Raw genomic sequence first — 26,778 nt, 5'->3', positions numbered from 1 at the left:
GAGCTCACACTCAAAGTGAAACAAAGGCACTCTGTCAAGAATTGTCCTCTGTGTGACTCAAGGGGGTACAGACACAATTTCATTAGTGTTCAGTTACAGTAATGTGAACAACTTTGGATATTTACATACAAATTTTGCTGATATTCTACCATGACTTAGAAAAATTGATTGATTTGAAGAGCAAAGTTGACAGCATTTAAAGAAAATGTTGGATATGATATTGCTAAAAAGGTCTCAAGGCTGTAATTAGCAGTTATTAGCGCCTCCAGCATATACTTATCAAAACTACAGTATATAACACACAGTTGCTGTGTCTGTACACTACTTTAGTAACAAGCATATAGCTCAAATCTCATTCGTTCCAATTTAAAACTTCCCCATGACCGGACACATAAAAGGTTTCACAGCATTTTTTTCCCGCAGTCTTATGTCTACATAAACCTTCTCTGTTTAAACATATACATCATATGTAGGAGCCTCTGATGACCTACATGGATGCCCTGACTGAGGTTCAGTCACCTTTATTGAGCTATTGCATTTGTGTGTGTGTGTGTGTGTGTGTGTGTGTGTAAGAGAGAAAGAGTGTGTCACTTATTCAGGAATATCCGTCTACCCTTTGACCTCTTCAATGAAAATAAACAGCCATAACTCCTCTTAGACAAACAGTCATTCATTCCTGGTGCCACACACACACAGCCCACACACACACACACAGGCACAAACATCACAGCAAAAAACATGGTGATCCAATATATTTAGTATAATTTAAAGTATTGCAGACAATAAAGAACCGTTTTTACAATTAGAGTAAATTTCAGTATGTGTATAACATCTACAGCAGATTTCAGGGATCTAATGGTGGCACTAAATGAAAGATCAGAGGTTTCTAAAACAATTCATAGTCATCCTCTGGGTACCAACAATATACATATGAACTTTCATGACAATCTGTTTTCAATTACTGATGACTATTGACTACCAAGGCTCAGCTGCTTTGACTGCTTGCACTGCTGCTTTGCAACTCGAAAATAAAACTGCATGCTCTTTTTTTCCTCCCCCAATGCATTGTGGCAATGCAACCAGCCAATCACTGCTCTCCCTGAATTCAAGTCAAATTTGGCAACAGTCAAACAACATGTATTTTTTTAACCCATCTACCTTGTTTGCTTCATGAAGGCTATTAAAGAAAAGTAAGGAGTCAGTTGATTAAAAATGATAATGAGGACATGCATCTGCTGCTTTTACAGTATATGAAAGAAGCAAGCAGACGTGGCACTGAACATCCAGAAGTTTGTCTCAGTGGAAAACTTCCATCATGACGATTAAATACTTTCCAACAGCAGTGGTACATCACAGCCTTGTGGTTATCTGAAATTATACGAGTGGTTATAGAAGCTTTGATCAGAGAGGTCTTAGATCCATGTTGATCATTCCCACATTGCACGCAGTAATACAAACTCTCGTGGTAACCAGGGAACTAGATTATGAGTCTTCCTGTTTCCTTTAGCATACATGTGTTGATAGCAGTTGTATAAAAGCTGTAGAGGCAGTTTTTACTTTGATCATCACACCAGCTGTACTACCAGCCAGTCATTTGTGTGTGTACATAGGCTACTGAACTGCAGTAGTCACACAGAAGTGATGTATTTTGTGTGTGTAAAATGAAATAAGAGCCTTTTTCTGTCATAAAGTCATAGGAACTAACATGTGGAAGATAACCATGACTGTGTATATGTGTGTAAGTGTTTTGAGTATGTTTGACAAAGCAGTGTGTCAGAGAGCAATGTGGACAGCTGCGTCATCAGGACATATTTTGCACAGGTGTGTTTTGAAATGTGGAAGTATGTGTGCGTATGTGCAAATGTTTGCTCATTCATAATACATCTTTGTAAATGACATAACCTGCAAGGAGTTTCACAATAGTAACATACACACAGTCACACTTCACTTCATCCAGGTATTTTTCCATGTGTACCTCTGACATAAATATCTTTAACTAGACATACATGACTTACTTGTGCCAAGACTCACTGACAAATCAAATAATTTCCTACATTTCCATAGTGTTCCACACGATCAAATAAATCCACAAACACACCTGGTAACTCATTTTTTTTAGGCTGGTGAGACACAGAAAGAGAGTAAAGTCAGGTACAGGTTCAGGTGTATGTATGTATACACAGGGTGAAAGTGACAGTGACCTTGCTTCATGGTTGGTCACGTCTGACTGGTTGAGCAGGCATCCATTTGCAGGTGACTGGTGTGTACAGCTTACACTACACCTGGAAAACGTTTGGCTTCAGTAGAATTTAGCCTGTCACAACTTAAGTCAATAAAATGTTGGCAGGGATGGAAGATGAAATTTCCAACTTTAAAGCACCATATTGCTGTAATTTTGTAATTCTGACTTAAACCTGGAGCGATGGGTTTGTATTTAGTGCATGCTTTAATAGATCTCAGCTTAGTTTAGTGTCATTTACTGTCATTCATGCTGAAAATAAAAGGAAAAACTGTTCGTGCACCTTCCTCTGGACCTGTTAGGAGTCTAGTCTTCTGCTCAAGGACACTTTCTGCTTTGTACCACCAGAGCTTTAATGGTGTCTCTAGAGAGACTGCGGTGGTAACTTTAAAGATCTATTCCATGCAGTAATAGATGCCACATTGCAATACCTCATCAGTATTACAGTCAGTAATGTTAATACCAGTCACTGCCAAAATCTGAAATATGTTCAGACTTATTTTAAGATTCAGACATTTTTTCCATTTATATGTATAAAGATCTAGTTAAAATAATACATCAGAGACTTAGTATTGCACTTCCATAAAGTTAAGGGACTTGCAAGAGAAATATTTTTTCAAAAAATGTTAACATCAATCAATCAATGAATCAAACTTTATTTGTGTGGCACCTTTCATACAGGTTAGAGCAAATTCTGATAGTAAGACAGAAAAAATGTAAACACTGTAAAAACAATTTGCGACTAATGCACACAAAAAAGATAAAAATGTAATAAAACCAATAAAACATTCATTTAGCAGAGGAAGAGATACTGACTACTCTCCACTACTGAAAATAGAGTTTACACTTCCAATAATACAAATCAATTTGTGTCAATTTGTTGTCATAAAATGCTCCTAGCATGCTAAATGTCCATGTTTTTCAAACACCATTCCCCTAGTTGGTAATGCAGTTTTTATGTTAGTAATGTGTTGTCTCCAAGCCCAAACTAAGATTATTCTCAGTCTGAGTCATTTTCTTACACTTGACAAAGATGATTTTCACACTGCCAAATTGACTTTTACAAGAAAAAGAAAATCAACAGAACATGTCGAAACTGAGAAATTATTAGTTACAGCAAAGAAATTTCGGTGTTTCCCCAGTGTTTCTGCTGTGCTGTACCTGCATCATTAATACACAGAATGAATGGCCTTTACACAAGGTCACTTTTGATGTTTTGAAAAATGAATGAAAGATCCTACAGTGTTCCAGTTGAATTAATCAGTTACTGGAATTTTACGCAGAGTTGAAGTTTTTCCACACACTGTGTGTTCTGCAGAGTACTGCTGCATGCTTTGTGCCCCTTGCATTATAGTCTGTGCAGTGGATCCCCAGGCGGCCCCCTTGTATTTCTTTGTTTTTCAGTGCCTATACCTGTATGTCTCTTTAAATGTCTCACGTTTGGGATGCAGCCTCTGCACAAACAGCAACATTCGTGGAATTCGGGAAGTGGGAATGCCCACATACACACAAACACAGAGGAAGGAAGTGTGTGTTGTGGATGGCGATGAAGGCTGAGCCATAAAAGCCAGGAAGGCACTGGGAGGAATGTCCTGTGATGTCACACGTGGCTGAGGCCTGAAACCTTGTAGGCCTGAGGGAGGTTTAAACTCCAAACAGCTTTGGCTCATCTGTGGAAAATAAAACATCACATCAGAAAGAGAGAGTGACACCACAAAGAACATTTGTTAAAGTGTCACTCTTGCATCTCAGGAACTTTCCATTCTTTCTTTTTTTTTTCTATTATACCTGTTCACACCACACCTCAGCCCCAGAGGGACAAGTCCAAAACACAGCCACATGTACTGTACAGATATTTGCAGTATACAGTGCTGCTTGAAAGTTTGTGAACTCTTTAGAATTTGCTCTATTTCTGCATTAATATGATCTAAAACGTGATCAGATTTCCATTCAAGTCCTAAAACTAGATAAGGAGACATCAGTTAAACAAATGAGACAAACAAATTTACACTTATTTGTATATTTATTGAGGAAAATGATCCAATGTTACATATTTGTGCGTGGCAAAAGCATTGTGAACCCCTAGGATTATCAATTCATTTGAAGGGGAAATTAGAGTTGGGTGTTTCAATAAATGGGATGACAATCAAGTGTGAGTCTGGGAGGCCCTGCCTTATTTAAAGAAGAGAAATCTGGGTCTTCACTATCAAAGTCTGAACTTCAAAACACAGGTTTGTGGAAGTGTGTCATGGCTCAAACAAAGGAGATTTCTGAGGACCTGAGCAGAAGAGTTGTTGATGCCCACAAAGCTGGAAAGGGTTACAAAACCATTTCTAAAGAGTTTGGACTCCACCAGTTGACTGTCAGGCAGATTATGTACATTCAACACCATTGTTATCCTCCCCAGGAGTGGTTGAACAACAAAAGTCACACCAAGAGCAGGCGTGTAATACACTGGGAGGCCATAAGGGGCCCCAGGGTAACGTCTAGGAAACTAAGGCCTCTCATGCAGTGACTACAGCCAGTTCTCCTGATGAGTCCACCATCAGGAGAACATTGAACATCAATGGTGTGCATGGCAGAGTTGCAAGGAGAGGAGCCACTTCTCTCCAAAAAGAACATTGCTGCCGTCTACGGTTCGCTCAATACCACATGGATAAGCCAGAAGGTGATTGGAAAAATGCTCTGTGGATGGATGAGACCAAAATCAAACTTTTTGGCTTGAATGGGAAGCGTTATGTTTGGAAATGAGCAAACACTGCATTCCAGCATTAGAACCTTAACCCATCTGTGAAACATGGTGGTGGTAGTATCATGGTTTGGGCTGCTTTGCTGCTTCTGGACCAGGACATCTTGCAATCACTGAAGGAGCTACAAGTTCTGAGTTGTACCAGCAAATTCTACAGGAAAATGTCAAGGCATCCATCTGTGAACTGAAGCTCAACAGAAAGTGGGTCATGCAGTAAGACAACGAGCCGAAACACACAAGTCGTTCTACCAAAGAATGGTTAAAGCAGAAGAAAGATAATGTTTTTGGGATAGCTGAGTCAATGTCCTGACCTTAATCCTATAGAAATGCTATGGAAGGACCTGAAGCACGCAGTTCATGCAAAGAAGCCCACCAACATCCCTGAGTTGAGGCTGTTCTGTAAGGAGGATTGGGCTAAAATTCCTCCAAGCTGATGTGCAGGGCTGATAAACAGTTACCGGAAACATTTGGTTGAAGTTATTGCTGCAAAAGGGAGTCACACCAGTTACTGAAAGCAAGGATTCACATACTTTTGCCTCACACAAATATGTAAGAGTGGATAATTTTCCTCAATAAATAAAAGATTTTTTATGTCTTATATGTTTAATTGGGTTCACTTTATCTAGTTTTAGGACCTCACGTTTTAGGTCATATTTATGCAGAAATGCAGAAAATTCTGAAGGGTTTCAAGCAGCACTGTATATACACTCACAACACACGCATACACACATCCTGCAGTAGTGTCCCCCCACCTTGACTCTTGTCTTGTTTGTTTTGGATACAGGCACTACTTCGAAGAGACTTTACAGTAAGTCAAGATCAGATCATGGCACGCTAACTTTTTTGGTCAATGGATTAACACCAAACCGCAAATACTGTTAAGACTTGTTGTGTAATCACAGTGGTTGTTAGTTTACCCAAAGGCTTAGATGACTCATAGAATTGAGCCATTGAACAAGTTTATTGTTGTTTTTGATGCTTTAATGATTTTTGTTCTCATACTGACAGTACGCCAAACGAACACAAACACACACACGTGCACACAAACACACACAAACACACTCTGGGCTTTGGAGGAAAATCGTCGCATTCCTCAGAAGGTATTTGAATTTCAGGTGTATTATGTTATTGTCTGTGTTTTTGTGGGATAAAACTATGTTTTCTTCTCCATCCATGTGGACCATGGGTATTTAAATTTCAAGCTGTTTGTTGGTGTTTTCAGACAAGTGCCACATTTATTTTTTTAGCTTGAAATGGAAATTGTGGGAAAGAGGGTAAAGTTAGAGAATGGAAAGATGGTAAGGTCCCACAAAGTCTGAAAATATGACCAACACTGGCTGCAACCCTGTTGATTCAGCAATCAAATCAGATCAGAAAGAGACAAAAAAAACCCAACACATTCCTTCTCTAAAATGCCTTGATTGTGACATTAACCTTAACCTTGAAGTTGCACAACAGAACAAAACACTTAACTTAACTTATCATTTAACACTTGAACATAAATTTGCATGTTAGCGTAATTTCCTTGTCATCACGGTAGAATGCAGCGCTGCAGCATTACTGCAAAGACTGCTGGTAATTTTTAGTTTCACAAGGTCTGAGGTCTGTTTTAAGAATATTCTTAGTATTTGTTTCAGTGAAATTAACTGTCTCAAGATTTAAACATTGATTCATGGAGCATTTCACTCTGAAATTACCCATGCTGCTGCAGCAGCGAGGTGTCACCATGTTTAGAGACGACATTCCTACGGATGGAAGGTTTGAAAGCAGCTACCACAGGAGCAAACATCTGCCCCCCTGAAGGGTCTTTCAGCAACTAACTGTCGACCTCCGACCTCCTGAAAGATGGTGGGAAGCAAAAACAGAACTTTGCCAGCTTGATGACAGCAACACAACACAAGATATAGTTATTATCTTTAGGTATATTTGTAAGGTTAAAGAAATTACAAGATTCCTTTGGATTCACGTATTCACTGCATCTGTTTAAAAACTACCTATTCCCAGTAATTGTGATGCCCTCTTTCACAGATTTCAGTATGAGAGGATTGCACTTTTATGACAGGTTAAACACCACAAAGAAATACGAGGAATTCCAGCTATTGCTGTCTTCTATGTCCTCACAAAGACTCTATGACATCAGTCCCTCTACTTTCTAAACATGCCTTACCTGTAATAAAAACTTCAAGCAAACATTCAACAATGAGTAGTATATTTTTACAACTCCACAAATAATGCTGGAGGGGACCGAGGTCGTTTTACATGCCATTGTGTAAAGTACATGTGCGTTTCCTCTAGTAATTGCAGCACATATGATTTGTTCTGGGCTTTTTGTTCTTTCTCTGTGGATAAGTCAGCGATGGTGTTTGACCTTTTGAACCCAAGATCATATCTCTGTGTGTGAACTGCGTGTTTATGTGTGTGAAAATCAGATCAGCTCCAGACGTGTTCGGGAAAGTTTTAGGAAAAACACATTCTGCTGTAAATATGTCAATGTGTGTTTCTTTCATGGACTTCTTTCATGCATAATTTAATTCGCAAAACTGGTTTATGTTATTCTATGAAGTTAAGAAACTGCAGAATATGATCGAATATGATACTTTATCAAAAGAGACCCTGAATGCATGCGGAAAGCAGTTGCTGGATGTTTACTAAACCAAGCGACAGTGTAAATTCTTATAAAGTGCTGGAACTTGCAGCATTACAGAATCTGCACATGACTTTCAAGGAATTCAAGTATGAAGAAAAGCTGCAGTACAGCATACCACAGCATACATTTAAGCAATCAGTGTAAATCTTCTGTTATTAAAATGAGCCCCAAAGGAGGTTTCCTTGACTCTAGTCGGACTGAGCTGTAGATTCAAGAGATTTACATTTGTTATGTAGCAGTGGCTGTACATACTTATCATTCCTGCTTGTCAACACTGAAGTTAACTAAAGTCACCACCTCAGAGAGAACAATTCAGGAACAGTCAGAACATTTCTGTTCATGAGTATGTTTTTGCAGTGTTGCCATAACAGCATGTAGTGTGTTTAATGGTGAACGCACGACTGGCATGTGATACACACTCATGCTCACCTGGCACACACACACACACACACACACACACATTTTTAACAGACACAAACACACATACATGGGAAAGTGGTCTCAGACTTTTGGATCCTTCTGTATCCATCTGGCACACATTTCAAGGGTATTTAGCAGTGTAGATAATGGTGTAATAATAAACAACACACGTCAACTTGTTACGCAATAGACTCTCGCAGCATGGCTGACGTCAGAGGAGAACCAAGTGTTTATGGGCTCTACCTCTGGAAACACACACATAACTGCACCTGTAGCCACTGTAAAAGTCTGCCTGTTGACTCTATGCCAAATCCATCTTGCATTAATACTGTATATAATGACATGATGAAGATATAGACCAGTATAGCCAGTTTATTATATTAGTTTATTTTACTGTAGCCCTAATGTGCTTCAATCAACTAAAAGAAATTCTTTTAAAAGGATCATTTCTGTTTCTGATTTTTTTTACAACTCCTTTTATTTTCATGGTTTTGACCATAATTTCTCACTGTAATGTACTCACCAAGTTATTGTAATTGCTGAGATTAGGGAACATGTCTGATAGGACAAGATCAAGCCATCAGTTTAGCCACATTACTACGGCAAGAAGAAAGGGTCAAAGTTGAACCAGAGAGTTTTAAAACTGTTGATGTTTACAGTGAACAGTTTGGTTAGTAATTTTACTGTTTGCCTTCATTTTCTCTTACAAATTAATTAGCTAACCCTTTAAAAACCTGTTTGACTGTCTCACAGCTTGTGTTTCTTGCTTCATCAGACTTTTTTTTAATATATATGGCTGTGATCCTATAGTTCTCAGTAATGAATTCAGTGACTACAATCTTATTGTTACCGATTGAAATGATGGAAAAAAATCACAAAAACATGACCCAGATTGTAATGAACCATGAATTATTTTCAAAATAACTGAAAAAGAGAGAACATGATCTAAAATTCCTGTCTGCAATAAAGCAAAAGTCAAACTTTTTCTTTTATTTGACCATCAGTGTAGCAAAACATTCATAATATAATAATAATATTCTTTATAAAAAAAAAATCTATCAGTTTGGAAATGAGATCCTTTGTAACGTTTCCATAGGATGCCTCTGCAGGGCTGGAGGGAGCAGCTGGCTGAGTCATTGATATGGGAAACGCTGTTACACCATGTGGTTATCGTCAGGAATGCAGAGAGTCAACTGATATTAGATCACTGCCACTCTTTCACTCCTACTCCCAGATGGCAGATCGAGGTCCAAATGTGGACACACACGCACACGAATGCACAGTCAGGTCGTCTAGCGTAGCTCAGCAGTTAGATTACGGTGCTGTGGTTGCCAAGGAGCCCTCCGTGTGCTGACTTGTGTTTGTATCCCACTACATGCACACACGTCATGTTCAATCGTGCTTTAAACCTTTCACATTCTAGGCGCTGGTGGGTGTCATTGAAGGGTTCGTGTGTGGGCTAGTGTCCATATCAATGGCTTCTCTCACCACTAAGGTTCAGAGATCAAAGGTCAAAGGTCATTAAGGTTATGTGTGTGTGCTATCTCTCACACACATGACTTTACTGCTGTTAAAATATTTTTATTGAATTTTTATTTCATGTTTTTGTTAGTTAATAGGTAAACATTATCCAAAAAGTAGAAGATTTAAACATTGTGCCGGTTCTCTAGACATACTACTGCCCTGAAGCCTGCTGTGTGCATGTGTATACATGTGTAAATGAGAGTTTTTTGCATGAAACAACAGCCAAATATTTAATGTAAACTTTGCTTCTATTCCTTGTTACAGTCAAAATCTGAAACAAACATGTTATGAAACATGAATCTGAATTTGAATATGAAAATGAATTAAATTTTAGGCTGAAATGGGCCTTAAGGCGCTTAAAGTGCTGAGACCAACCCTTTCTGCTAGAAATTATATTTATATACCACTAAAAGGAAGATAACTTTTTTAAATCAATATAATAAGGAAATGTTGTCAGGTAACTACTTCGGCAAGTCACAAAATGTTGACACTAAACATACCTGACAATGTATTCCAGTTGTTCTCCCTCCAGTATACACTCATAGCAACTAATGCATGATAAAAAAAATTTAAAAAAATATATGGTTGTGTTGAGGCATTTGGTTCAGTTTAGGGAAAAATCATGGTTTTGGTTAAACAATGAAAACGTTCAGACTTGAAGTACAAGACATGACATGTTGATATATTAATATTTAATAAAAAACCACAATCTTTTGCTAAGTCATGTGCTTTTATTGCCTAAATCTAACCACATGTGAATCATGGTCTTCTGCATTTTGTAAGTCCATAATCCAACCTGATCACCTTCACATGAAAAACGTTTCCACAGAACATAAGCAACAATTACGTTTTCCTTCAAAAACTTAAATTACTAGTATATTGATGTGATGGGTTGACTGAGACACACATGTTTATACTTATATACTTGTGACCATGATTGACATAATGTATTCCCAAGGCCCTAACTGTAACCTTCATAGCTACATGCCTATCCATGACCTTCAATTAACCCTAAAACCATGTCTCTTAACCACACCTTTTAAAGAAATGAGGGGACAAAATCTCCTCACTGCTAAAAATGTTTCTCACTCTAAAGGTCTAAAACTAAAATTGGTCACTAACTACACACACACACACACACACACACACACACACACACACTAATGTATTTCTGTGTACATCCTGCCCGGTAATTACAGAGGTGTCCATCCTGCTGTGTAACAGCTTGCCCTCAATAGGATAATAGGACGACACTTTGATCATCACAGAGAGAGGCAGGAAAAGGCAAGAGAAGCAGCAAACAAACAGATGAAAGAAGTAAACAGAAATGAGAAGTGATTAAACATAAGAATCAGAATCAATTGGATGCTAGATGATATTAAATTATTTTTATCATGCACACCTAAATCCCAGTATGAATATGACATAAACAATCGTCTTTTAAAGACATCTGGAATTTATTAAAATGTCTATTTTGGCAATAGAGGAGGAAATATGATCTTGATTGATTCTATATTATTTGATTAAAAATAGATCCAGTATTGAAAGTACTATAATCATTGTATCTATCCTATGAATTTACAGTGTTTAAGCAAAATGCAGTAAGTGGATTCAAGAGGAAAGGGATGATTTTTGTGATAGTAAACAGGAGAGGAAGAGGGGCGAAAACAGCAAGGAGGGAAGGATCAAAAAGCTACGAGGAGGTTGTATCCGGTGTGTTAAACCGACATGTGGGTTCACTCAGTTGTGACATAAAGGACACCACAGGGAACAGGTTTGTTGGGGAGGCTCACAATCACGCCGCAGTGTTTGGATTTAGCTTATTCACACATTATTAGCAACGTTACCATGGAAACACATTTCCAACCATGATGTAAAGACCAGTTTCATTCTCAGAATATGAATGAATCATGGGCCTTAATTCATAAACACACACACACACACACACACACACACACACACACACACACACACACCAATTTAAGATTGTTTTCTCATGCCAGCTTTGCTAATTATAGGCCAGTCAACAGGATGATAGTTGGCCATGGAGCAAAGACCAAGGGTCAGTTGCTCTTGAGATGTGAACCTGCTGCATGTGTCTGAGCAAGTAAGGGGTCAAAAATGGTGTGTGTGTGTGTGTGTGTGTGTGTGTGTGTGTGTGTGTGTGTGTGTGTGTGTGTGTGTGTGTGTGTGTGTGTGTAGGTAACAGCCTCCTCCCTGTTTTTTTCCATGTCAAAGTTTACCTAATAAGTGCTTTGACTCTGTTTGTGTCTGTGTGTGTGTGTGTGTGTGCTGAGTTTTATCCACAGTGTGTTTGTCTCTAAACATAAGAAGTCTATTCACTAAAATGCCTGCTGCCCCCATACGTCATCAACACACATATGCACGCAAACAAATAACCCGCAATGCAGCATTTCACCCGCTGACCTGTGTTCCCCCAAAACAAACAAACATAGAAAATGTCAAGAGGTGATTTTGGGAGGCACTCAGTGGTCAACTGAATCCAAGCAGACGGTTTTAGCCTCTAGAAGGTAATTCTAGTTTTACAGATTTGGTGAAGAAGTGATTCAAAGAAGTTTTGAAATATGACTGTTTGATGGTTTCACATCTGGCAAATCCTCCAGTATTGCTATGACGGCCACTAAAATATATTTGAAAGAAAGTGTTTTTCCTAGAAGTGACAAGCATGGAAATTAGCATTCTGTGGACATCTGACATTTTTTAGTGCTATGTGAAAAAATTGCTTGGTTAATAATTTGATTTAAAGTGATAATCCTTCAAATTTCAGTCCTGGTTGATTTGGCGACACCTGTGGTCACTGGTGGTAATGGCAGGTGATTTTTAAAGGACAGTTCTGAAAATATTCTATTTTTATCTTGTTGCCAATGAATCCCATGAAACGATCAAAACCAACAATGAATTTATGCAACTAACAAGTACTGCCAATGTATCCAAACTCCAATATAGCTTTTTCCTTTGTGCCACAGGTCTCTTTTGTTGTCCAAAAACTATATAAACCACATTAATAGCCACACCGTTGCACTCAGCTGAGGTGCCTCTGTTTACACTGCAACCAAACAAACCACAAATGCATTGTGTTGCGCTAATTCAATAATAATGCCATAACCTGACACCAGCTGTTGTTTTTCCCCGCATTATATCCAGCACATGCATCCATTTCTGTGATTCAGTTGTGCACTCTGGACTCTGCCGTTGACAATGAACAGAGGTGTTGTGTCCATTCAACTTGAGGGGACACGTGCTTTCTCAAATATTGAGACTGAGACTGGATGCTTTAGAAATTCTATTTTTACAATAAGTGTTTTTAGTTTGCCTTAATAATATAGTACATAAACAAACTCGCTTTTCTGCATGTTTTTATTCATATTTAATTCTGCCTGCTACACAGAGTCCCCCCCTCTCTGTTTAGGCTACTTGGTTGCTTCCAACAAGAAAACGCTAAGTAGTAGAAGAATGAGGTACGAATAACAAATCTCAGCTCATGCCATAAAACAGACTTGAATTCATCTGTAAATTACTTTGAGCCTCAGAATTTCCCTATTTGAAGTGACTTTAGCATAACTAGTTTTAACAATAATTAATATTAGCATTAGCATGCTGTTCTTTTCTGTTGTTAGCTAAATGATTTTGTCAAAACAAATTTGCAGCACTGAAATGTGTCTGAAATGTGTTTTTTGGGTTTTTTTTTTTACAAAGAGTCAACAATAGTGTCAGTAAAAATAGTAGCTACATGTTTGTGAGCTTTCTTTACTCAATGTTAAATAATCAACAGTGCTGGTTAGCTAACGAGCTAATGTTTCCCTGGAGTTTGAAGCCTTTTTGTTAACATTTTCTTGTGCAATATTATTATTAAATGCAATACAGTGTCATAATTAAGTTACTGAGTGGGCGGCTGTAACATAGAAGTAATAAATGTTAAAATATGCATTTTGAAACTGAAAAAAAATTGACTGCATGACGCCCCTGACAATGAATACTACCAAAGTATATAGAGAAAAATGCAGGTCATAAATAGTATAAAACATAGGGTTTGATATTAATTAATATTAAGTATTACAACTTTAAACAGGTGGTATGAAGTCTTCTCAGGGAGACTATCAAACTGACCTTTCATTTGTCCTTTTAAAATCCTTTGAAAATAGATACCATGAGTTAACAGCAAATCATGAACCAAATTTTGAAATGTTATCTCTCCTAGTCTTACATGTGGGATGAAAAAAATGCAAAGACTCAGAGTATTGCATATCTACAGCCAAAATCATTCAAGTGAGTAGTAACTACAGCCACTGTACTGCTGCCAGAGTCAGCAAACCAACACACAATTCGTCTCTTTGTCACCGTCTCTCCGCTTCCCTTCACGCTGACTCTTCTTCTTTGTGTCGCTATCTGTTTCTCCTCATCTGCTTTTCTGCTTTTCTTCTTACTTGCTCACCCTAAATGGCAGTTGCATAAAAACCAAACAGAAAGATGATGCCTTCAGGCAGAAAAAGCCTCGGAAAAATGAAGAAGAAGAAAGAAAAAAAAAAACAGTCAAATAGGCCAGCACACAGACAGACAGACAGATAGAAAGACAGACAGATAGACAGACAGACTGATGGAAAGACAGGCGGACAGTAAAAATAAGTTGCTAAAAGAAAACCAGAGCTCCACTCCTAGTTGGGTTTTCATTCCTATTGGCCATTCTAGCAACCAATAAGAGTCCAGGGGAGGAGCACTTCCTGTGAGGTCGAGGGGGGCCTCCCATGTGGTCTAGTGTATATTTGTGTGTGTGTGTATGTATGTGTTTATGTGCAGTTTTGCAGTTTGAAGGGTAAAGACGGGCATGTTTTGTGTATATTGTCCATGTATAAATGTGCATACCCATACATGTGGAACGACACATACTTATACGTGCCTCATACTGTGCAGGTATATGTCAAGTATGTGTTGTTTTTTTTTGTATGTGTGTGTGTATAGGGCTGGTCTGTTTGGGTGTGGGTGTGTGTACATTATGTGATATGGACCTGTGCCTATGTTTGTGGATCAGTGAATTTCAGGGAGGGGATTTTTACAAGGACTCTGGATTTCTAGGAAAAGTTTACTATATAAATACCAAAAAAAAAAAGAGGAAAAACTTTGCACAAGTGCATTTTACTTACTAGGCACAAAACTGCAGGGAGTTTAAAAAACAGCTTCTACTGTTAGGCTGACTTGGATGAAGGACATTGTTACTGTGTTTTTAGTCGTACTAGTGACGAGGCTCCAGGGGATGGCAACATCAGTCAATTCACCACTTTCGCCAAAAATAAAATATCTCAACAACTATTGGATGGATTGCCATAAAAGTCTGTACTGATATCCATAGTGCCCAGAGGGTGTATCCTACTGACTTTGGGGATCCCATCACATTTCATCTTGTGCCATTATTAAGTCAAAAATTGTGTTTATCCAATACTAAATGTATGACCCAGATTTATGACCTCAAATGTACTTTATGTTTAGTACTAAATTGCATAACCAGTGTGTTCTGTGCATGTTGAGGCAGGAATTAAACTTGCTACACTGAACATAATCAAATTAATTAACTGTTGCCAACTGTGTGATATTATATGTAACATTAATGCCAATATTATATTAAGCATAGTTTGTGTCAAACCTGTAGAGTGAAAAGTGATGACTTGTTTATATTCCTGAGGGAAACCTTCATTTAAATTCTGTTCTGACTATTGAAGAAGCCTATATACTGTGTTTATTGCTTGAATCTAACAGAAAAACTGTTTTTCTTGGATGACTACTCTATCAGATTATTGCTCCATATTTGAAACTTTGTAGTCTTAGACGGCCTTATCTTTTCAAGTCATACAATAGCTGTCTGTGCTCAGCTAGAAATATCACAATGTGAACCAATATCCCTGTCGATTCTTGATGTGAATTCCTTCTTCATATGTTTTCCAGCCGGGAGTCCATGACATGATAAATGTTTTTCAAGATGTTGCTTGATGTTTTCATGATGAATATCTTTGTCACAATCGTAGGTCAGATTCCAACTGTGAGGCTGAGGTCAAGTCAAATACAGTGGGTGTAATGTGCATGGGGGCGGACCTGGAAGGAGCAATCATAATCCATACATTCTTTGCAGGTTCTGGACAGAAAAAAACACTTTAACACTGCTTCCTTGTTCCCAATTGTTCTTTTATCCTACTGTAAGGACATGATCGACCTTGTGCAGTTATTTTTTTCATCTTTGAGAAACACCATACTCTGCATTTGTGTGAAGAAACAGTTGATTTCTTTTTTTAGAAATAAGAAGTGAAAATGAGTTTTTATAGTAGTTTTATATACTGCTGTGAAGAATCAGTCCTCACAGAGAAACCTCCATATCTGCTTGAAACCATATGACTGGACAATATCCAGTAACCCCAGAATACTGAGAGTCGAATATGCAGTTTAACCCTCACTAATGAAGGCAGTTGTTGAATGATTTACAAAAAAAAAGAAGTTTTGACTGATATGTCTTCACAGAGTAGCTAAAACGTTTCCTCATTCCTCAAAATCAAATGTGGAGGTGCTGCTGAGCCCGGTAGTGACCTGGTTGTAATTCACAGCTTCTGAGGGTTAAATGTGTGTGACCCTGCTGACCCCCAGTAACCACCTCTCCAGACCGCTGCTGTAAATAAGGATCTATCTCTCCCCTACCTGTCAGGCGAAAAATAGGGTGAAATAGTAATTTATGAACATATATTGAATAAATCAAGATAAGTGCAGATTAAGCACGATAAACACGCAGTCAATGCATTTAGTAAGACATTACACTAAGTGAACACACATGGCCCATAAAACTGTATGTAGGCCATTCAAATGTTTTGGTTGTGGTGTGTGTGTATGTATGTGTGTGTGTGTGTGTGTGTGTGTGTGTGTGTGTGTGTGTGCGTATATGTGTGTATGTGTGTGTGCTTTGGCAGCCTGCCCAAGGCTGATGTTGATAAAGTGTGACCACGAGTCCCCAAAGGAGAGAGGATGGAAACAGGCCAGTATATATACTGTACATACTTCTTCTCCCACTCTCTCCCTGTCTCTCTATATCTACTGCTGTCTTTTTTTTGTATCCCTTCCTCACTTCCTTCTCTGTCTTTCACCCTCTTTTCATATTTTTTCTCTCTTGCCAGTTCTCGCTCTCTCTATGTCTCTCACAAAAACATACAAAAGGCCATGGTACACGGTACATGTGTTCAGAGTGTTCTGACAGTCTTACAGTTCTAGGAATTGCTTCATACTTTCTTGGAGATTAACCCAGTCTGGATCAAACTGTACTGTAACACAGACTGTATGGGGGAGGAAATCAAGGTTTCCAGCACAATATGTACCAGATTAATAAGGTTCACTGCATCATGACACATAAATTGTCAGTCGCAGAAAGATGCTAAATTACATTTTGTGATATGTAAACATTTGGATAAACTGCAAGGTGCAAATTATTCAAAATACCCCAAATCACATACTTTTCATCTTACACAGAGAGCTAGTTTGCTTTGGTTTTGGTTTGTGGCACTCGAAGAGTCCAAAACCTACATTTGAAAATGTCAACATCTTGTTCCAGATATCATGGTACAGTTATGAGAAGCCACAGACATCACATGAACACTTTCACTGAAAACTATTTGTTACCAAAACGCACCGGCCAACTTGCTGCTTGCCCTGCATGCAGAAGGAAGTGTGCCAGCTGTGCTCATGACTGCAAAGGAAGTGGATGTACACTTGGCTGGGCTGTAGCTCAGTGGTGCTATGGGTAATCGCTGTTGGTTAGCCTCATACTAAATTTGCAAGAGCTAGCTAGCATTGTCAGACCGTAAGGAAGACACCGAGGCACATGATCTCAGCCCACAAGAACGCTGTGTTTACATCCACCACAGTGTCACAAGCACTGGAGTGGTGCTTTGTGTGCTTTGAAAACATAGTGCAGTGGTGACTGTTAAGGGTCCAGTATGCTTCAAACGAACCAGTTTGTATGAAGTGTCGTCCAAACAGCAATTATACCAGCTGTGAAAAGCTACATTTGAAGGCAAGGTTAAAAGTCTGGGATAACGGTGCACACTTTCTGACAGTTTCTCCTCATTCTGTCATGGTGTTACATTGTTCAAGACAAAGAGAGCTTGAGAGAGAGAGAATATCAAATTCTACACACTTTTTTTACCTCCACACACCTGTCCTATGGATGTGTAAAGTAGGCCTGATTGTCAGATGATTTTTGGAAAGTTACAGAAATTGTTGGATGCTGCCCATTAATTCTCATTAGTCTCACTCTCATCACTAACGCCCATTAGTTTCAGACCCTGTTCAGTGGTCCAACATACACCTCACTTGAAGCATACTGACACCTTTACAGTATTTATGTACAAAGTACACCTGGAAGACAAGTGCCAAAGGAAAAAGCACAGAATTTATTAAAGCCACTATGTGCAGGATTTTTATGTAACAACATTTCAAAAACTTTTCTAATAGCATAATTTTTGTTTGTTTTTTTTTTTTTTCTAAATTCGATCATCCCAGTGCAGTGTGTATCTATACGACTAGAGGACACTAAAGTCATGATGTTTTAAATTCTATGCAGTGACTTTAAAGAAGTGATGAAAGTCTCCAAAAATGTTGCTCCTTAAATATATAATTTTACTGTTTTACAAAATGATATGTAATATGTCAGTATCATGGCGCAGTGTTTGTACCATTATTTGTAGCAGGGCCAGTACAATGGTATTTGCATCATGGCATGTGCCTTGTTAAAACAGAAAATATCATCTATCACCATGATAAGAAGCATGCTGCATCTATGTTTTTCAGCTGATCTGACACAAAACGTGGTTGAGGATATTTTGCTGTGCAATATACCAATAAAATTCATCACAAGCTATATTTGAGTAATTTCCTCCAACAGTATCCTCCAAGACAACTAAATTTGTTTGTTACTTCAGACAGTTACTCATCCACAGACTCTTGTCTTTACAATTCCTGCGCACTGTTCTTGTGGTTTTCAGCAGAACATACAAAAAACCAAATTAAAGGGAAACTTCTGTATTTTTCAACCTGAACCCTATTCTCCCATTGTTTTGTATCTAAGTGACTAATGGGGACAACAATTTTTGACATTGGTCCAGTATTGAGCGAGAGCACTTCAGTCAAGAGTTGAGTTGTTGTCAAAATTAGCTAAATATTCAGCCATGACGTTGAAAACCTTTTAGATAAGACTAAGTTACGCTTTCTGTACTCCAACATAACAAACTCTTCTCTCCAACCCTGTCATGGCTGAATATTTAGCAGATTTCAAAAACAACTCAACTTTCACAAGACCTCTCCTTGAGCGAGACTTGGTTTGACAAAATAACAAATGGACTGGATCAAGCAAAAGGTAAAGAAAAAAGTTTTATTTCCCTGTGTGGTTCTTTCCATAATGTTGTCAGACACTTATAATAACAATCTGAGCCTGTTAGTGGCAAAAACAAGCACTTTTCCTCGTATTGCCCTGTCAGATCACATTGGAGCCTGTTTAGCAGCTGCCAGCTGAAGCGCTCTAGCTCAATACTGGACCAGTTTCATTAATTGTTTGGTCACCATTAGTCACTTTGACACAAAAAGATGGGAAAATAGAGTCCAGGTTGAAAAATACAGAAGTTTCACTTTAAAATCCAAAAAGTGACTTATTGTTGCAACTATTTCTTATAGTTTCACGTCATTAATTTCCTTTTATTGTATGTGGAGCAACTGTGTAGCTGCACTGCAGCAAGAAAACATTACACAGCGCCACATAAAAACAGAGGCAGCGCATGGAAAGAAACAACAGCGCTGAACAATTACTGCACATGTACAGTGTCAGCGCTGTGTTTATTTTGGAGCAGCAGAACACATTACAGCACAGTGAGGTCATAAAGCACAATGTCTCTTGTGTGCACATGATTGACTTTATATATATGTCTTCCTTAAACACATCTCTGTTTCTGTGCAGCCTAAAGAAAACAGACTGTGCTGATTCCAGCTACACTGACACAGCCTCGAGTAAAATGATCCATTTGTGGACAGAATAGTTTAATCTATAGCTTTGTGTTAAGTAATCCAACATGTGCATCCGCAGTGCATGCACTATAGCAGGACAATAATTAGATCTAGAAAATTTTAGTCCCTGACATGTGCTATGAGTCATTGTTGAGGCCTAAATGATGTTTAATGTTTCCTTCTCTCTGTCTTCTCAGTGTGCACACAAACACACATCACTTCTTTTCTTCTCGCACACTCTTCTCCTCCTCACCTCTTTTTTCCTGCTTCTCTAATTTAAATGATTGTCATGTGTATTAACTGAAACACACATACGCACATGTTTACACACACACGCGCACACCATCAATTTCTGTATTCCCTAATGTGCAACAAAGTGCAATTCTTGATCTAAACACAACTACTTTCCAACCACTGGAAAATGAGCTGCAGTTAGAGTTCTCATGATAAATGAAGCATGTAAAAATAAAAGGAATTTTCTGTTTCCAAACCAATAAAATTAGAGAAACACTTATCTCATCCCAGGTCAACTGGAATACAGCAGTGAGGCTCCTGAGATGATGATGTATGGAGTGTTCATTTTTCAGGCGATGATAGGAGTTGGATTGATCTTTTTGATAGATCATGAAAAATGATGTCAGTTGAAATCTGCATCTTGTTGACTTTGACAGTGACTCTCTTGTTAAATCACATTTCTGGCTTGGATTTGGTGGCAAGAACAAAACCTGTAAATAAAAAAAGATAAACCAATTACCAGACATCATCTTGTCACCCAGATCATGCTTTTGCTGGCAGTGTCCCGCAGGAGTATGCTGCCCTCTCCTGGTTAGTTTCATATGACTTGAGCAGAGTAATTTAGAGATTGACAGTGTACCTTTTTTCAAAATAGAAAAATGACATGACCATATTGCACATTGGTTTAGAAGGAAAGTATCTGGATCTGGAAAGTATCTTGTTTGTGTTCACTCGTTTTATTTTATTCATTTGTCTCCCTATATTTCTTGTTTTCTGTTTGTCTCATTCATCTCCATCTCTCTGCTTCTCTTCTCTCACACTTTCACTTTCTTCCAAATTTTGCCTTTCCTCTATCTTTTCTTACCCTCCTTCTCACATTTCTCAGTTTCTCTCTCTTTCCATCTGTCGTCAATCTGTTAAAGATGTTCATTATGCAGCTGCAGTGATGGTCAGATGTCCAAGGTGCTGGCTTGCTTGCTTGCAGGCAGACATCAAACAAGATGATGGAGCCAAACACTCATAACTACGATTAATTTATTTAACAGATAAAGCTCAATGTTTCAGCAAACAGTTTTCTTTCAGGATAAAATACAACAGGCACCCAAATGGCAGTTATATCAGCCGGGACATGTGTTACCAATCAGGGCAATCAATCTAATCAACCGACCCTAGGGAGGCCCGAGGCCAAGCACAAGTCCACATAAATCAACCAGTACAAACCAGGAAAAACACATTGAAAAAAAGTCAAAAAGCAATCTTACATTTAAATCAGGAAATACACAATATGAATCTATATCTATGCAAAAAAAGACCTACAAAAAAGAAAAAATATCAAAAATGATTTGAGGTCAAAATATACATTCAGGTCCTTAATCTCTAGATCCAGGCTGCCTCTCACCTCAACAGTAAAGAATCTAAACCTCCACCATGTTTAGGCAAGTTCACCTTCTCCATACTGAAATACTGAAGAGAGGAAATAGGATGATTAGCTTCAATGAAATGTGCAGCTACTGGATAGATTACAATTTTGTACCTCATAGTGCTGCAATGTTTCTAACCCGTAACTCTCTTTTTGTCTTGCTGACGTAGGTTTTTCCACAAGGACAACTGATGAAGTAAATCACTGATTTTTAAGAGCAAGTGATGATTCAACAAATAGATTTTTTTTTGTTTGTCCAGAGATAGGAGGACTAAAATACTTGCATTTGTGTGCTACTGCATTTAGCACATGGATTGCATCTGTAACTGCCATCTGGTATTGAAGCTAAGAGACGTTGCGAGGAGTCAATATGTGGAACCAGATCAGAGCTAACTCATTTGTCTTTGAGATTAGGGCAACACAACTAAAGAGAAAAAAGAGACCTATCAAACAGAAGTGTTTATTTAAGTCTTTTTAAAACTGTTTTGCACATCTGGAATATTTTGTGGACAAAATAACAGAATGATTAACATTTTGCCTTTGTCTGTAAAACAGTTCAGATCTTGGCTCAGTTTGGATTTTTTCCGCAGCACTGGTGATTTGTGCTTTTGTTTAACTGCTTTCTCTGAATTTGGAAGCTGTCGCTGTAACATTTTGGTCAAAGTCAGCAGTTTTTTTGAAACTTTCTTGATTCTACACAGTTGATTACTGGGTAAGCTAGTTTTCATTGGAAGAGGAAGCTTTTAACAAAGTGTTTCGCTCTGTTGGCTTCCTATAAAGATCTGTATATAGCAGATTATCAACATCTCAACTACTGGAGAGGTCAAGAAAACTGACCCTGTGCTTATTATAGTTATTGTAAATTTAACATGACCAGAACACGAATTTGGGAACAGGAAGAAAGCCCTTAACTGTCCCTCTATACCACGGAAGAGCATGAAAATGTTATCAAGACCTGCCCCGCCCCTCCCCCCAACTCTACTCCATCAAATTCTTGTATTCTCTCTTTGGCTGAACTGGTTCTTACTCACAACTAGTTTATGTTTATTTTTTACGGCAAAAATGTGGCTATTTTCAAGTTTTCAATAACAAAATCAATTTGATTTCAACTGCATTTCTTGGAGAAGCTTTATCCCTGCTCCTTAATTTGTGTTCTGACCATCTTAAATTTATGAGAAACTGTGATAAACACAAGGTTACTTTTCTTGACTTTTTGATGCACCAAAAATGTGTATAATTTATGTCATGGCTCTTACTTAAAGTATCTATAATGCCTAATTGAGGGTAAAAAAAAAAAGGATAACTATGATCTCAAGTCTGAAATCGGTATCTTTCTCTCAGGGTGGTTCGACCTCTAACCTGAACATGAACCTGTATGCCACTAAGAAGACCGCGGCTGAGGGCATGCTGGACATCGCTCTGTTCCTGGCTAACGTCACTCACATGAAGACTGTCATCGAACAGGGAGCTGGATACAGGTACTGTATCAGTACAGTATGTGCACCTGAGAGGCAAACAGGGATCACAGGAACACAATTTTATTAGTTTTCAAGGTCCAGTTGAATTCTGAAAACGTTGCATAACCTTTTAATCTCACTTCCTCAGGTACTACATTGCCGTCCTGACCCTCATCTCCTTCTCCCTGGCTCTTCAGATAGTGGCTGGAGTCCTGATCATCATCATCGGTGAGCCAATCACATCACAACATTGGTCTGCTTAAAGCCCGCCCCCTACAGAAATCCATCCTCCATGTTTTAACCAATCATATTAACACACTAATACACTGACACATTGATTTATTCTGAAAATACAGGCAATGCTGTTTAAATTCCAATCACTTTCTTGTCTGTTTTGGCGGAAAATGGTTTGCAGATATAAAACATCCAAGCCACCAAACATATTCTCTGCTCAACATGAAAAAACAAATATGCATATTAAATGAAATCTTGGACAAATCTGTCTGCATCTTTTGTGTAGTTTGTTATTTTTGGTGTGTGTGTGTGTGTGTGTGTACATGTCTGTGCTTGTTGCAGCTCGGCGAGACATCAACGAAGAGGCCAACCAGAAGCGCATGGACAGCCTGAACAACATCATAACCGTCATCATCTTCCTCATCTTCGTCACCAACATCTTTATCTCTGTCTTCGGGATGGAGCGCACCGGCCTCTTTGCCAGGATGCATTTCTGACTTTCTGACGTAGGGAATGATTCTAATAAAGAAACTAGAGAAAACTTGGGACCACGCACACACACACACACACACACACAAACAGAGGAGTGTGACTTATTGATCTACTTACAGTACTAATCAGTTACAGTATTACTGCACCCTGGTATCTTTGTTTGATTTGATTCAGTATGAATGGACTGGGCCAAGAGACCAACTACGTGTGTGTGTGTTTGTGTGTTTGTGTGTGTGTGTGTGTTTGTCTGAATGTCTTTGTGTGTTATTGTTGTCTGTGTGTGTAATGGTGTAATGTATGTATGCACTATCGTCATATGTGTGTGTGCAGCTCGTTTTGAGCTGACCCTCCTCCCCTCTTATCAGCGGTTGTTAAACTTTCTGAACAATCTGATCACCGGCATCATCTTCCTCACCCTCATCGTCAACATCATCAAAGCCGCCTTTGGCACACAACGCAGCTGCTTCCTGCGATGGATGTTTCAGCGTTTCATTCTATGAAACACATGTAACTGATACACTCACACACAGTGTACAGTACGTACATTCATACACATAAACTGAGCATAAACATGCATGTTTAAAGTTACTTTGTAATACGTTGCTATCGAAAATGAGTGCATGTTTGCCACAATGTCATTCTTGATACCACCATCAGATGGCACTAAAGCACAGACATTTGAAATCCTACTCATAGCAGCTTTAATCTTTACCCATCCATGCAAGGAACAAAATGCTATTAATTTACCTGTAGCCTCAAACACTTGTAAACATTCACACTTTGCTTCAACATTCAGCCTCAGAGCTAAACATAGAAGCAAAATCCCAGTGTGAATATGTTTGTATTTAATACAGAAGCCACTTAAGATGCTGATCTTCTATTGGCCACTAGATCAGCTTCATTAAAAAACTTCATCCGTATTAAAGTGAATGAGAGAACCTCCAACCTCTCATTTGAAATATGAAGTTGGTTACTTTTATCTGCAACAATCCAAGTCCCTAAATGGACTTTTTCCAACAAATGGACTCCTTCAAACAATTTTTTTGCTTCAGTTGAGCAACTCCCAGGGATGTTTCTTAACATGCAGTTTGTGGTGCCTACAGTGAATTTGCATCTGTTCACATCCTTTGCATTGACTTAATATGTGCCACATCTAAAACTTGTTTAGTCTAAAAGCGCCTAAGAGAGGTGTGTTTTTCCACTTTCTGTTTGGGGCCAGGCTCCCAAAATGCCCACCAGTGCACTTATTAGAGGGCCTGAATTCATTGATTGAGACCATAATGACTCACAGAAAAAAATGATTGATTTAGTATTTCAAAAGAGAAGTTGACGTTTTTTTTGGAGTCAGCATCTAGCAGCCATTGGTGGCACTGAACTTTAAGGTGCTTCTGCATTGGCTTCAGCCATAAGCAGTGATAGTTGCTGCTTGTTTTTTTCTGATAAAGGTTCAAAATGTGACTTCAGAAAAGCACAAAACAGACAGCATGTCCACATTTTAGAGTCTAAACAGGATCCTCTCAGTTTATCCTAACTCTGCTACTGAGCAGCTTCATTTAATTGGACCAGCGGGGGGTTCCCTGCTTGAGGGCAGCATTAAATTATGACAAATTAATACTGAATTCCTTCAACAAATACTTGATTTGAGGTAAGGGATTCATGTGGATTTTTTTAATACAAATGCATGAGCAACTTTGTTAGCATAAGTACAGTCAAAATGTCACCTGAACAAGACAGAGGCTTGAGGGAGTGTGACTGAACTGTGTGTGAATTTGCTGCTTGTATGGGTGCATTGTGTTTTGAGTGTTTCAAATACATATGTGCATGCGAGTATGTATGCATCAAATGTGTCTGTGTGATTGGGTGTGTTTGAAATGTTTGAAATATGTGTGTTTGTGTGTCTGTCCGTGTGTATGTGTGTGTGTGTGTGTATGTGTGTTGTAGCCCGCAGGGACCTGAACGTGGTGTCCAATCAGAAACGACTCGACTACCTGAACAACTTGGCTACAGGCGTTATCTTCGTCACCACGGTGGTTAACTTCTTCGTCAGCTTCTTCGGATCCAAGAGGACTGGCTTCTTCCGCTGGCTACTGGCTCGACTCCACTTCTGACACAAACACACACACACACACACACACACACACACACACACACACACACACACACACACACACACACACACGCACACACAAACAAACAACAAATACATTTATACATACATGCACACACTCACACAGCAAATTCACACACTTAAACACATTTATTCAAAGTAAGGTTGTTGAAAATGTATGTGCACCTGTTGGCTACACTTTTCTGTGCAAAGTTGAGACAAACAATTCAAATATTATATCTTATTTATTACTCCAGCTTTGAAAAGTTTTATTTAAATGCTGTTTTCAGTCTGTAATCCAACTAAAATATCTCCACTTTAACCAACTGAACATCTATGTAAATATGCATTACTATATTGGCTGCAGTAATATGCTTGAATTTCCATTTCTAAAATTGTGCATGAGTTCCATTATGTGTATTTCAAACGGTTTTACACTTTACATGTTTCCCCCTTGTTTGTTAATAGGTAAAATTATGAAAACTGATTATTTTATATCATTTATTTTCAAAACTTGTTTGACAAAGGAAATGTTTTTGAGGTTCAATTTGCCTCTAATATGTACGTACACATTCTCCTCCAGAAAGTTGAATAAATGCAGTGATTTAACAGATGCTTGATTCATGTTCACTGTCTTTTTTTGCTGGAGACTGGTTGATTTGTATTAATGAACATGAAATGAAGCTTATATCACAAACTATAGTGTGTGACTACATGTGGGTCCATGCATGTGAGTTTGAAGGAGGGGAGTTGTCCATTGAAATTTTGTCCATTTATTGTAAAGTGTAGTGCAACTAGAAGTCTCTCAGTGTGTCACAACCAAGAGTAGTTTGAACCCTCTCTTTCTCTACTGTGTGTGTGTGTGTGTATATGTGTGCGTGCATGTACCACAGGTCGTCGGAACCTGAATAACTCCGCCCTGCATAAGCGTCTGGACTACCTGAACAATGTGACAAGCATCATAGTCTTCATCACCACAGTCCTCAACCTCTTCATCAGTACCTTCGGCATGCAGCGCACTGGATACTTCCCATGGCTTATGATGCGCATTCACTGACACACACACACACACACACTTCTGACTGGTATCTGCACTAACATAGAGACACACATTCACAATAGCTCATGAAATACATACATATATACGTACATGTGTGTCTTCTGGCCATAAAACTTGATATGTATCTTAACTATGCATCCATCAATGTTTAACA

The 26,778-nt window shown here is 38.5% G+C and overlaps 1 protein-coding gene and 1 long non-coding RNA gene across 2 annotated transcripts in view; one reads left to right on the top strand and one right to left on the bottom strand.

Moving 5' to 3' along the window:
• LOC121890585 (ninjurin-1-like) overlaps positions 1 to 23,957 on the top strand; it is a 33,476-nt gene extending 9,519 nt beyond the window's left edge. The window contains exons 2-4 of the mRNA XM_042403004.1: positions 22,616 to 22,752; positions 22,880 to 22,959; positions 23,788 to 23,957. Of these exons, the coding sequence (XP_042258938.1) occupies positions 22,616 to 22,752; positions 22,880 to 22,959; positions 23,788 to 23,957 (387 nt within the window). The remainder of the gene's footprint in view (positions 1 to 22,615; positions 22,753 to 22,879; positions 22,960 to 23,787) is intronic.
• Positions 23,420 to 26,630, bottom strand: LOC121890594. The gene is made up of 3 exons (XR_006093838.1): positions 26,505 to 26,630; positions 25,446 to 25,561; positions 23,420 to 23,506 (listed from the first exon to the last, which is right to left on the bottom strand). It is a non-coding gene; the product is annotated as an uncharacterized LOC121890594 (long non-coding RNA).
• Between the last annotated feature and the right edge of the window lie 148 nt (positions 26,631 to 26,778).

The sequence above is a fragment of the Thunnus maccoyii genome, chromosome 23, assembly GCF_910596095.1.
Source record: "Thunnus maccoyii chromosome 23, fThuMac1.1, whole genome shotgun sequence".
NCBI lineage: Eukaryota > Metazoa > Chordata > Actinopteri > Scombriformes > Scombridae > Thunnus > Thunnus maccoyii.
Note: the sequence above shows the minus strand (reverse complement) of the source record. Positions and strands in the feature narration are given on the sequence as shown.